General features: G+C 40.8%; 1 protein-coding gene across 2 annotated transcripts; it reads left to right on the plus strand.

The window, feature by feature from the left end:
• Positions 1-427: 427 nt before the first annotated feature.
• On the plus strand, positions 428-13,665 carry tppp (tubulin polymerization promoting protein). Of its 2 annotated transcripts, XM_076109068.1 has the most exons (6): positions 445-564; positions 657-698; positions 6,312-6,392; positions 6,989-7,324; positions 11,346-11,499; positions 11,584-13,665. In XM_076109068.1, exons 3-6 carry the CDS (start codon positions 6,379-6,381, stop codon positions 11,791-11,793), a joined length of 714 nt encoding a protein of 237 aa, XP_075965183.1. In that variant the 5' UTR covers positions 445-564; positions 657-698; positions 6,312-6,378; the 3' UTR covers positions 11,794-13,665. The 2 variants fall into 2 exon arrangements, with proteins under 2 accessions (XP_075965184.1, XP_075965183.1); XM_076109069.1 differs by lacking the exon at positions 657-698 and having other exon boundaries at positions 428-564.
• Positions 13,666-13,735: the final 70 nt, after the last annotated feature.

Genomic DNA, 13,735 nt, shown 5'->3' on the forward strand with positions numbered 1-13,735 from the left:
ACATTCAAAACTCCTGTGCTTGAACAAGTCATGATCAAAGTGCACTAATCTTAAAAATATTTGTATTGCTTGTATGTGACCCTTGGCCTCTCATTTCCTCCCTCTGTGGCTCATGGTCTCACACACACACACACACACACACACACACACACACACACACACACACACACACACACACACACACACACACAGGGGCTTCATACTGGTTGTTTATTAATAATGAATGCATCAACATAAAACCATCCACGTCCAGTGTGTACATCTTCCTTCTCCACCTCTCTAAGCACCAAAAAGTTGCGCCGAGCTCCGACCACTTGTTTATGAGCGCTCCACTGAGCACTGTGGCACCATCACAGGCAACAACACCGAGGCAAGAAGAAAACAGCTCGTCGCGCACGGCGGGCAGCCAATCAGCGCGCTGGTTTCTCTTCAGCATCTCGGAGAGAATCAAACCGTCGAGCAGACTTGAGTTCAGGCAGCGCGGACGAAAGAGACTTCAGGACTCCGCGACGCGCAATTATGGTTTTGTGAATTTGACAAGAAGGGGGAGGATTACATCACCAGGTGATTATAACTTTATTTGCCATCATTTCTCAAATTGTTGCTTGTTTTGGCTCATGCTACACCTGCATGTTTTCACATTATGACAAATGCAGATTTCGATGACAACCCACACACAATTCAGCTGATTCCTGAAGGTGCTCTTTGTTTTGTTTTCATGTCTTCGCATGCTTCCTGTTCATGCTACTGCATTCGCAACATAAGATGCCTTTAAATCTGCAAGGGTGTGTGGCAGCATGCTCTGCCCAAACTTGAATCAAATTTGAAAGGGTATTTTCCTAAAATGCCATGTTCTGCATTGGCAGACACCCATCAGGGTCTGACAATATATCAACCTGATCACGTGGACTCAGTGTGAATCTGGCATTTGCAAGTTTATGTAACATGTTTCGCACTGACACAGCTGCCGCCATGTCTGGAAACATAAACACGAGCTTTTTCTCCTCTGTTTATCTTTTTTAAAGCGGGCTCGATGAGAGCCAGAGTGAAGGCTTCTGCAATAAGCATCGTTACTTGTCAGAAAGAATGCCAATGTATTTGGCATGTTGCTGCAGCTTTCATGCCAAGCTGCTGGCTTACATGTGTAGTTACATAATTATGCATGAAAAAAAAAAAAATGACGCCCTCTTTTATTAGCATCCTGATCTACTGTGAATTGCTCTTAGGGATAATAAATAGGATATTAGGAGGCCCTTCAAATACAGTACATCTAAGGAAGGTATGTTCATTTTTTTCTCAGTAAATGGTTTTGTAGCAGCATTCCCCATAGGTTAAATTAGGTATGCATGAGAAGAAAAAACAGTCACTGACTTTGTCCCATATTTCACTGTCCTAGGTTTCATTGCATTGGTCCAAGAGCCTTTGGGTTCTGTCACAAACAATTCATCTCAGAGTGTAAATTACCCTATTTTGTTTATGGTGACTCAAATTCAGGTCAGGTTTCCAAAATAAAAGGGATGCTTCTGGGCAAAATGAGGTGTTGCAGTCCGACAGCATTTTCTTTACTACACGAAAGGGCACATTTTGTTTTTCTGTGTGTGTGTGTGTGTGGCTGCAGGAGAAGATAACAAAGACACTACATGGCATTTCTTTGTCATTACAAAGACTTAAAAATGACTTATCTTGATTGACTAAGAGAGACATTAAACAACACAGTCTGGCTTCAAAAAAAATTAAACTGGACTCAGAGCTAATTTGCTGCTGGATCAACAGACCTCTCTCCATCTGAGTCATGTCAGGGACACTTATGCTGTTTATGGCATAATGTATTCCTCACAAATGCGGGGGTTGCATAAGGACCCCACGGCTGACTTTACACTGCCTTATACCTCTATTTGGCTTGCTGCTGCTGCTGCCAACAATAACCACTGTAGCTGCTTGTTTCAAACATCTTGTTTTTCTACTGCACACAATGCTTGCCAAGATCTTTGACTCACCGAGCAGTGAAAGGGCTTAGGGAGGCGAGGACTGAATAGAGACGGCGTGGTGGTGACCTCAGACCCGGTCTGCAGCATGCTGATGTCATACTCGCTCTCCTTATGTCTTTGGGGGAACAGTGAGGGTGGGGGACTGTGGCCAAACTGGGAAATGGTTTAGAGGTTCTATTTAGTGGTGTCAGTGCCTGAAACAGACCATGTCGAAGGATAAGGCTTCCGTATGTTTGCCATGCTGTCTGGCACTCACTTATTGCTTTCTGCATGCAGATGTAGATATTAAAAAAGGGTCACAATATCTTGTTTTATTTTTATAAAGAGACAAATATTTTCTTTAAACAGCTGGGCACTGTAGTTTTAAGTATACGTTTGTTGGGATCTATTTTCTGCAGAGGAGTAATGCACCTTAGGTGCACTAGAAACTAGTTATATTATGTGTATATATATAAATAATACATACACACACAGACACACATAATTATGTCAAAATAAACCACAACACACACCTTCATTGTAATGAAGGAACTTGTTTTGTCTCAAAAAATATCAAATTTATTATAAATTCTCAATTTTGAGGAGCTGGAACCATCAAATGTTTGCTCGTTTTGCTTGAATGATGACGTTAACAGTTAATCGATGATGAAAATAGTTAGCAATTCATTTTCTGGTGATCTAATAGAATAATCCACTAATCGTTGCAGCTCTATGGCTCACTAATGTGTTTTATTAGTTTTAGGTTAATAATGGAGGTACGGCACAGAGGAGTAGTCACTAGTATACATAGCAGAAAACTGGTAGATATGGTGGACTATGGATGGAGATACGTTTTGAGGACACTGGGGGCTTCAGTGTAGTAACGATGGTCTCTGTTTTACATTTTGATTGACTGACACGTCACATTCCTGAGCAGCTGCCTGGAAAGGACACTGATCTAGATAGAAAGCAGATGGGATCTCTGCATGCCCACTCACCACGTTGGAGGAGTAGGCCTCGGTCAAACTCTCATCTCACACACACACTCACATCACACTGACAACAGTGTCATCATTTTGTGGGTGAAACGCCATTTGCCAAACTGAAAAACAGTTTCGTTTTTTGGTATTTCAGCCTGCATGTTATCTACCGGCTGATCTCCTCCCTTGAGAATGAATAGAATGTTCCAGCCATGGCTGCGTATTGTTGCTATGAATAGATGCAGTTAAAAATGGGTCAATTTATGGTTAAAGCACTCATCTGTGCAGTGTATTGCCAGAAGGCGAGTGTATGTAAGCATGCTGTCATCCAGTTACAGATTTGTCTCTGGAGATCGGCCCTTAACCAAATGGCTTCTCGTGAGTATGTGGCAAAGTGGGGCAGGAAAAAAAAGACACAGGACAAAACCACTACCACGATGGTCGTACTGGTCTCATTTTTAAAATACACAGAGTAGGAATTTGGCCCAAAACACCGTATTGGTAAAGTACAGCTTTACAGCACCAAATAATCTGTACTCCATACTATACAGTTTATAATGGGTTTATAGTCTATCAGAGCACTACATTTCCTTTCATCTCTGTTTGTGTTCTACTTCAGGCCACTGAACTGTGTTAATGACCTCTCCTTCATGTATTGAACATGATGTGGTTTGAGGAGGCTTGTTGTACTGAGGACTTGGACTCTTGAAACTACTGACTATAAATTAGAGGAGGAGGAGAGGCAGTAAAAAGATTCCTTTGTTTCTCACAAAGATGTGTCTGCTGTCATTTAAGCACAAAGGAAAACACACAGCAAGTAGTTACTCTATTTGAAAGGATGTGGATCTCCACTAAATGACTGTTTCGTTAGTATTAGATGGAACCTCAGTATCATATTATTTTTATGAATATTAGTTGAAATAATATAATTTCCTTTTTGGAATTACAGTGAAATTCTATTGATTATAAGTCAGTAAATCTCCCACATAAAAAACCCAATGTGTGTGTGTGATGACCTAAAGGGACTTATTTGATTTGTCCAATAGAAAATGAATTGCCAACAATTTTGATAATTGATTAATTGTCTTTTAATAAGTCTTCTATCATATAATATTTGGTCTCTGGTTCCAGCATCACATGTGACAATTTTCTGGTGGATTGAATATTGTTTGTAAATTGAATTTATTTTGGGTATTGGGCTGTTTGTTGTACAAAACATGTACGTTAAAGATATTACCTTGTGGACATTATTTTCTGACATTTTATAGACTAAATGATTGAGCGAAAAGAAAATGATTAATTAGATTTGATGCTTGAATATTTATTCAGATATATTTAAGTTTTTTTTTAAGTTATTTTTTCTTATTCCACATGTAAGCAATGTTGTTGTTTTCTTTAAATATTAAAATGGTTAAAGTGCAAATTCTGGGCTAAATTGTAAATTTAATTTACTGTTATAAAATGATTGACCTAAACAGACAAATAGTGGTAACATCCCATTTATAACCCCAGCATTCCCATAACATTGAGTGCAAATGTACACATATTCACTGAAAATAGGCACAGCTACAAAGATCGATCATAGGATGTTAAAAACGATATGTAACCATGTTTTACGTGTACTTTGTTAATGGTATGTATACTAGATAAATAAAACCTTGAGGCATCAACAACCTCAATAACTATTTGGATTGTCTTGGCCTGAGCCCTCGATGACATATGACTACAAAACCCCTTCCATCAATCGTGGTACTCTGCGATGTCACCATGCGTGTATGTGTGAATAAATGGGCATGGGTCAGACAGAGAAGCCACTAGCATTGGACAATGGGTTCCCAGTGTCTGTTGCTCTGAATGCCATTATTCATAGACATTAATAATCTCCTTTTTTGTCCCTCTAAGAATTGACATCGTGATTATAATGGCTTTATGCAGTGTCAATCTTGGACCTTTTGTACCCATTCAAGTGTCAGCTGTACTTAGCAAGGTCACATTCGTAATTGTTGGCCACAGGGTCCACAACCCTTCGCTTTACACGGGGCCACTGGGGGTGAGTGAAAGTCTTTATTGGCGACTTGAGGGACTTGCTTGAAACCTTGGTAGCTGGAGCAGACGGTTAGGTCCACAGGACACGACATCTCTCTCTAGTTGGCATCTTGTTAGCATCTAGTTTAAATTGAAGCAAGTGCAGTTACTGGTTTTAGAGACTTTGTTGAGGACGGTGTACTTTGCCATGGCAACACAGGTCCTTTAAGGATGCTGAGCTAAGTATGGGGACAGCTGAAAGGTGAGCAGAGCACCATCACTTGGATTACATTTTCTTATTAATAATAGCAGAGGGGCTTTTTGATATTTTGTATGGCAGTAAAGTTACCTTAATGACTAATGCAAGCACTTCAGTTGTGGTTTAAGTGTGAGGCTGAGTTGATGGTGAGATGCTGCTGCTCTATACAAAGAGATGCAAGTCAGGACGATGATGTGTTTAGAGAGGAATCCCTAAAGTCAGACTGAATGAAATCATCTTAAGCTGGAGAGGAAAGCGACAATGCTGCTCAGTGTGCAAATGCAACCTTTGAGGATCTGTCACAACGAAGAATAGCTTACAGACAGACGTTATCTGGGGTTAATTTGGAGTTAATGATGATTTTGTTCCTTTTCTGTGGTTATTATTCACTTCATTCTGAATGTGTCACACCCGAGGGGCAGATCGGAGACTCAAACGCAGACACAGACACTGGAGACGAGGTGAAGTTTAAACTTAGGAATCTTTACTGGTCCAAAAGGTCATAAACAAACTTAAAGCACCTCCAACGGAGCGGGGGAAAAGATCCAAAAACACAGAAGAAAGGCAAAAGGATAAATCAGGAGCAAACGCTAGAGCAACGAGCAAACACGAGGGAGACACAATACTGGGACAGACAGGGGAACGAACAAGGACGATCTGACAACCAGAACAGGGAAAGCAGGGGAGTATATATGTGTGGGGTGATGAGAAGATTGAAGGCAGCTGGGTGGACTGGGCAGGTGAGTAGGATGAGTGCAATCAGGGGACACAGACACAGAGACAGAGACACAGGAACACAGGGGGCAAAGCCTAAACCGTGACAGAATGTTTTCCTTAAATATAGTCCTGTCTGTGTGCCAGACTGGATTAGACATTATGTCGTAAATAATTGTGTTTTTATTGGAGCGCGATTAAAGAGTGACAAGTATATATGACGAGCATATATGTGGAATGTACCTTTTGTTGTGCTGTGTTTATTGCTTTGGTTTAATTTGTTTCATCCCTTCCACTCTCTGGCACTCGCATATGTGCAGACACATCCTCTCGCAGTATTCACCTCCATTCTCATCTTTTTCACAGCACAAAGAGAAAACCAAAGTCAGCTAATTCAAGCACTGCACAGAAGGAACCAAATTCCCGCACAAGCATGGCAGACCAGAAGTAAGTTTTTGTTTTTTTAGAAGTCATGTTATGAGCCTTCACCTCACATTTTCGTGTGTTTGTTCAAATGTCCATCTGCTCTCTTGGTTCTTGATTTGTGCGCCTTTTGAATTCCACAGAGATCTATTTATATCCTTCACCTCTTTACTAGAACAAGCAAGACATCTGCCTCATTCAGAGGCAGTGTGAGCACAAAAACAAACTAATTGTACCAGAAGTAGCTTGCTGACGAGCTGTGTCTTGACCTTCAGGCATCGTCATCACACACTGTTATCGTTCTGCCGAAGAGTTTTTCCGTTAGATCTCATGTTCTTTCTACTTGCTGTACAGACTGTGATTAATTGTCCCTTTTCTCTTGAATCTGTTGATTGTGATCAACTCCATTAACTTTTCCTGTAAATCTTGATAAGAATTATTTAATGCTGTTACTTGATGTGAAGCCAATAGGACCTCTTGTGTTCTGAATACTTAGTTGTGTGGTTCGAAAGAGTAGCTTCAGTGCGTGTACTACATTTTCCAATATATCACCTCAACTGAAAACTGCCACGTACAGCTCTTACATCATGTGGATGATGTATTTTTTCCCCCCCCTTCAGAGACAACATAGACGACTTTAAAGTCCAGACAGCCAAACATCCTAACATGGGCTCGGCCCCTTTACAGCCGCACAGTGAACAGTCTAGAGACCGGCTGTCCAAAAGGCTTTCAACTGAGTCTAATGGGACCAGTGACGGAGGCGCGGGCTCGTCCACACCAGTGGAGGTGACCGCTTTGGAAGAGTCGTTTCGCCGCTTCGCCATCCACGGTGACACTCGCGCCACCGGCAAAGACTTGCACGGCAAGAACTGGTCCAAGCTCTGCAAGGACTGTGGCGTGATTGACGGCAAGAACATCACCCTCACTGACGTTGACATCGTCTTCAGCAAAGTCAAGTAAGAAAGACAATATTGTTTATTTGAGCCTATTTAAGCTACCTTTCACTGCTTAAATGTCTTTTGCTTTCACTTAATCTGCCAACATCTGAACCAGCTAAGATCTTGTAACAGGCATGCCACTACAGGATTCTTTTACTTCAGTGTTACTTCACGGGTGCAGCGGCTGAGATGACTACAGGCTTAGTCACCCAGATCAGCATGCCCAAGAGGCCACTAAAGTGGTGCAAACAGGGTACCATTATGGTTGTTAGGAACACAGAAGTGGAGAGGAAAACTGTCTCTGGACTGCACTGTAGCAATGTTTCTACTCTATTTCATTAGTGTTCAGAGAATTGAATCTGTGGTATCGTCTTCACACACACAGTCAAGTAAAACAGGCCCCGACCTTATTAATAATACCTAATTAAGATGTCAACTGTTTCATTAGGGCCTGCTCCAAGGAAACATTAAGCAAACACTATTTGACTTTGTCAAACTGAAATTGGCACAAGCATGATAGAAACAGCTCTGAGGCAGATCTTTCATAGTTACTGAATTCCATGTTTTCGGGCTTTGTTTTGGAAGATGCCTTTGTTTCTTATTTATCAAGTTGGCTCGGCTGTAAATCAGAAGCAGCAGCCAGAGCAAGAGGCCATGATGGCTCATCCTGTATCTCCTTAGGCCAGCTTGATTCATCCTCTACTGCTTTATTTACGTGAAGTAGAATCTAATAATAAGCTGTGACCTCAATATCACTTCATCAAAGAAGAAACACTTTTCATCTGTACAGCTGTGCTTACATTGACCAACTGTACTGAATGTATTTGGGCTGATAACATATTGACAGACGTGTGTAGATATCTTCCCCACCACATCCAGGCTGGCTCACACCAACTCCTTTAAATCACGGTTTACCTTTCAAACTAGCTAAAAAAATTAAGAAATATAAAATTCAAACCTCTCTTTAAACGTCAAGTTAAGTTTTTACTCAAAAACCTAGATTAAATATAATCAAGTTCCTCAAAGAAAGTTAACAGGCAGTGTTATGGTGCTGCTGCTGAACTACTCTCAGGATACCGGTTCAGCAAGCAAACTGTAACCGCTGAACAGAAAGATTGAACCAACAGGCAGGTCTTACTTGGTGAAAAGGTTTTTTCCTTATTATGCTGTTGTCTATTCATCATGAGTCATGTCAGGCTACTTAACGGACTTTTATTGTAGCTGGCAAACAGAGTAATGTTTTGTAAAGGAAAGCAGAGCGGCCAAAAGTTAGCCACATACAGTAAGGTGACGCATAATAAAGCTGGTGTAGGAAAGGGCAGGGCTTTTACAATGTGGGTTTGTACATTTATTTTGCGCATGATTATTTATTTTCTCTTCATTCATACACAAAGCAGCTTTTTATTAATCTTTTTTTTATTCTGGTTGGATGTTATGAACCAGGATAGAAGAGTGTAGCCACTCGTCATCAAGTCATCAGGAGTGTGAATCTCACACTGATTTAATATATTTTCCATCTCCTGCTGGTGTGTAACCGTAGCTCAATCTCAGTCACTTTGTGTACATACTTATATACAGGAGATTCCAAAGTGGTTTTAGTGGGATTTTTCAATTTGAAACTGTTTATTCCTGTCTTTATAAAAAAACAACTGTGTACAGGTAAAATACAATATTTCAAAAAGCAGCACCAGGAGCTCCTGAAAATTTAACTCTACAAAACTAGGACCTACTTACCACTACTGTTACAGACATAGAGTACAGCAGAAACTAAAATTGCTTAAAGTGTATCATGTAGAAAGATATTTCAAGGTATTGAAAATGAATTGTTCCTCCTATGAAATGGATTTGATAATGCATGTTGGTTTCCGAAATTCAAAACTTACAAAACATGTTAAAGGAGATACACAAGAAGGCAGTGGCAGGATTCAGGCCTCAGCTATAGCCAAACATGCATGTGGCTTCAGATACTCGAGACTTACACTGACTCACATATTTGAATTTATTTGATGCCTTTATCATACATTTCCTCTGCTGAAAGATAATAAGCAACGTAATTACTTCAGCCATGACGTCTTACAGTAAACTTGACAAATCTTTCTCCATTTGTAAAGCAAAAGGAGCACCCTTGTTTTCCAGGACCGTGAGTCACCCACATCAGCACTTTCACACAGTTGGCATGGCAGTGGGCGTTCATGTTTGCTGCTGTGAACATTTTCCTTGGCAATACTAGAGAGTGATCTTAAAGCTAACTGCAGGATTTACGCCTGATAACATCCCACTCCATTGGTGAGCAATGCTTAGAAATGTGGTCAATTTGAGCAACGTTGTATACATTAGATGCTCAGATGTGACGCTTGCATATTAAACCACAGCTGTGTCGAGGAGGATTGTACAGTGGAATCCGAACAAAACGTGTGGCGTGCGAACACTTCAGTCAGCCACAGGATAAAAAGAGGTACATACTGGGGGGGGGGGGGGGGGGGGGCTCGTTTTCATGTGGTTTCTGACTCCAGGCATGACTGAGCCTGGCAGGGCTGCCATGCCAAAGATCTCCATGCAGATCTCCATGCAGATCTCCACTTTCCCTTTAATCAGTGTCAAAGCTCTTTGCTTGCACACGAGAAATTAAACATCTTAATGAGCACTGGCTAATCACAGTACGGCCGAATGAATCCATATTTATTGTGGGTATATGGAGGTCTGTTGCAGCACATCGAGTCTCTGCTGTGCTGTCTGCCTGCTTGGAGCCAGAACACCACAGCGTAAACTATGGATGAGGTAGAAATCTGGTGTGGACTAATTGGTTACTAGCATGGTCTTATGGCGGCTTCGGTTGCGTTTCCTTATCACTGAACACAGACGTAGGCGGTGAAGGAGCATCTTGGCATGAAACGGATTCAGACAACTACTGTTGTGTCAGATGCACATGGATCATGTACTGCAGATGGTTGAACTATAATAAACAGTAAGTCAGCTACCGCAGTATCCCGGACTGAAGCAAAGCTCAACTCGCCCTCTAAACCTTTGTCCTTCTCAACCTTATCGCAGCCTCCTCAGAATTTGATTTGCTGTTTATTTACACAGCTTAACCCTTAATACTTTGGAGAATCAAATGACTCAGTATGGGGAGATGTGCACAGAGAGCACAGTTAACTGCCCCGGACAGAAACGGCAGCTGGAAATCCAGTTTCCCTTCTGACAATAGACAGCATGGAACAGGCGCAAAGGAATTGGAGCTCTCAAATGTTCAACAATGATGGATCGCCCAAACAAAACCTCTCAATGGATGAGTCAAATTAATAATAAACCCAAACATCCCTGTTTACTGTAGCTTGTTGCTATGACAGCAGGTTGCCCAGGAAGACTGCAGGCTTTACAGTCTGTTGTTTAGGTGATTCATCACCACGGCAATGGCTGTTTGTGTTTGTGTTACTATGCACTTTTTTACATGGAAGTGCAAATGGCCAGTTAAACAGCTGGAGCACTCTCAGAAGGAGAATAATTGATGATGATGATGATGATGATCTGTGGTGTAGTATTGTCAGCTGTTTCAACAGTTTGATCTTATAAATGAGAATACAGGTCTAAGGGTCCCTAGCTTGAATTAAAACCATCAGGGCTCTGGGTGCTGACTACTGCAGCTGGACACAATATGATACATGATATGAAGACACACTCACATATACAGCCCACAGGTGCGTGTGTATAAGTCTGTCCGGTTGCTCAGACAACAGTGAAGTACAGGGAGACGAGATCCAAACAGTGAACGGTTTCTCACTGTTTATCTCAGCAGGATACCATCTCCATGCTGTGTCTTACATCTGCTATGTTGAAGTGATCACACATGGCTCTGTGTACACTACCGTCCGCTCTCATTTTAAGCTTTCAAACTCCGACAGGCTGTAGAGAAGTTGATACAGCGAGCCTAAATACAGCGTTTCTTTCCCCGGAGACACAGTTGAGATCATTTCTTTGCGGGGGTTTTATGTGCTATTAGGTGTTATCCCATACTTAAGCTACTTTTCCACCTTCATTTCAGGAAGAAATCCTGTCGCACCATCACATACGACGAGTTCAAGGTTGCACTCGGAGATCTGGCCAGGAAGAAATATAAAGAAAAGGCTGGAGACGAGGCTGAGGCCGAGGTCTTCAAGCTGATTGAGGGGAAAACACCCGTCATCGCAGGAGTCACGGTAAGACTCAAAGCGTAAATATTACTGACTTTTCATACCAGCAATCGCAGAATTTACTCAAATGTTTTCTTCACTTCCTCGTAGAGAGCCGTGGCTTCCCCGACAGTGAGCCGTCTGACAGACCCCACTAAGTTTACAGGGTCACACAAGGAGCGTTTCGACAACACCGGCCGCGGGAAGGGTAAGGCGGGACGAGTGGACATGGTTGACACTTCGGGATACGTCTCGGGGTACAAACATCGAGGGTCATACGAAAAGAAAGTGAATAAACCTACCGAGGGCAAACCCATGTGAGGGCGAGCATAAGGAAATAAACATTCGATCAACTACTAGGATAATTTTCTATTAAATGAATAATCAAAGAAAGCACAAAATAATAGGATTTCATATATTTTCCCACCCATCTATGTTGTGTCTGTGTGTGTGTCTGTGTGTGTGTGTGAGAGAGAGATGTTTTTAAGTTCCTCTCTTTGAGAAGTGTGAGAACTGGAAAACTGTTTACATCTATTTTTACCAAGTCGTCACCAGCTGGTACATTCCTGTCTGAATGCAAGTTACTGCCAAACACGGAAGAGTACAAGAGAGAAAACTGCTATGCTATGAACATTGAAGCTTTGTTCTTACGATAGGGCCTTCTATTTATTGAGCACAATGAACATGCCAAGAAAAACAAAAGTGGGACAACAGTTTGAGTAATTAACAACATTGCACTTTCTAATGGAACTTCTTTTCCAATCCCATACTTAGCTGAAGAAATGCATTTTTAATGTGTTGAGTTTAAGTAAGAATTGGCACATTTGTGACAGAGATACTGTATTATCAATGTTTATTTCTTTTGAAAACTTAAAATTGTCCATCTTCCGTGTTCATTGTCTGTCTGCCATCCCTTCTAGTGACTTTAAGTCTTCATACATTTCTGCGGTTCATTTTATTTTATAAGCTCGCACTGTCATTTGAATAATTTGCCTTCAGCTCAAACCAAGAAAATATAAGGGTTTTATCAACTTTTTAAAAAATGTTTGCAAAGACACAATGTAGTTAACTGTGACTGAAGATTTTTGCCGTATCATTTTACTTTTGTGAATATGTAACACAAAAAAGCCCCTACCATGTACACCTTTTAAATATGCCTGCTTACAACACTTCAACTAAAAATACAATAGAATCCATTTTCTCTTTCGATGTCTTTATTCAGACTACAAACCATTTTGCCAACATGCATTTAAATTTTTTTAATTGGTGTATTTAGTTGAAGAAGGAAGCTCTAACCACAATATACGAGCTCAGTTGTACAAGATTGTATTTTTAACATTTTACTTATATTTCCTCATCGGATTTCTACAGTAGTTCTAATATATTTGTGGTAAGATTGTGTATATTCTGAAAAAGTTATAGCCACACGGCTTAATTTATAACACTGGCTTCCTATGTTGTGTTTTCTGTATTGCTGTACTTTGTGCATGTTTATGTATATTGCATTTGATTCAGAAGCATACAGATGACAGGAGTGTGTCATATCTGAACTGCTGTGAGTACAGACTACTGGACAGACTTAAATAATTTATTGCTAAAAAACAGTGAGTGATGAAATTGTGGGATCATGATTAAAATCTTGTTTTGCTTGAAATCAATATGTATCAACTTGTACATACAAAGTCAGCTACGCTGCAATGCTATTATATTTGTCTGTTGGTAAAGATTCAGAGTACCTTTTAAGCGCGGTACTCTCATCCAAGGCACAAATTCAACTGAAAACAAACGCAGGTTTTTTACGGTCGTATTCTGTATGAGATAAAAGGGAAAATTGCAAACAATACTTTTGTAGAATATTTTTCCAACATAGTGACAGAGTTTGTGTCACACACTACCTGTAGCCTCAGCTGATGAAGAATCATGCATCAATGCAAATCTAGCAGCTATTGAGTTTTTGTCTGCTGCAGTAGCGTGATCTGTTTTCTGTGCTTAATGCCAAATACTGTGCACCTTCAATGTGGAGGAACAATATTGTCTTATTTTTTAATAACTTTTAATGTACTATTGTGCCCCGGTGCATGCAGTGTGTTTTTGTTCTATAGATCTCTTAACGTGTGTTCATGATTTGTAATGCATTACTTAAAATAAAAAACCCTCCGCTTAGTCGGTTACCGGGTGTCAGTCAAAAGACAATGTTTTATATTCTTATGGCTTTTTCGGGAACACATCAGAACTCCCTACTAGCAGCGACGGCCATTGAGCC

This window comes from Anarhichas minor, unplaced genomic scaffold (assembly GCF_050575085.1).
Source record: "Anarhichas minor isolate MPS153535 unplaced genomic scaffold, ASM5057508v1 ptg000041l, whole genome shotgun sequence".
Classification (NCBI taxonomy): domain Eukaryota; kingdom Metazoa; phylum Chordata; class Actinopteri; order Perciformes; family Anarhichadidae; genus Anarhichas; species Anarhichas minor.

Bases quoted from the DNA above. Each gene is read 5' to 3' on its own strand.
- tppp (XM_076109069.1), top strand. The intron at 7,325-11,345 runs GTAAGAAAGACA...CCTTCATTTCAG, and splicing joins ATCGTCTTCAGCAAAGTCAA to GAAGAAATCCTGTCGCACCA. The intron at 11,500-11,583 runs GTAAGACTCAAA...ACTTCCTCGTAG, and splicing joins CCGTCATCGCAGGAGTCACG to AGAGCCGTGGCTTCCCCGAC.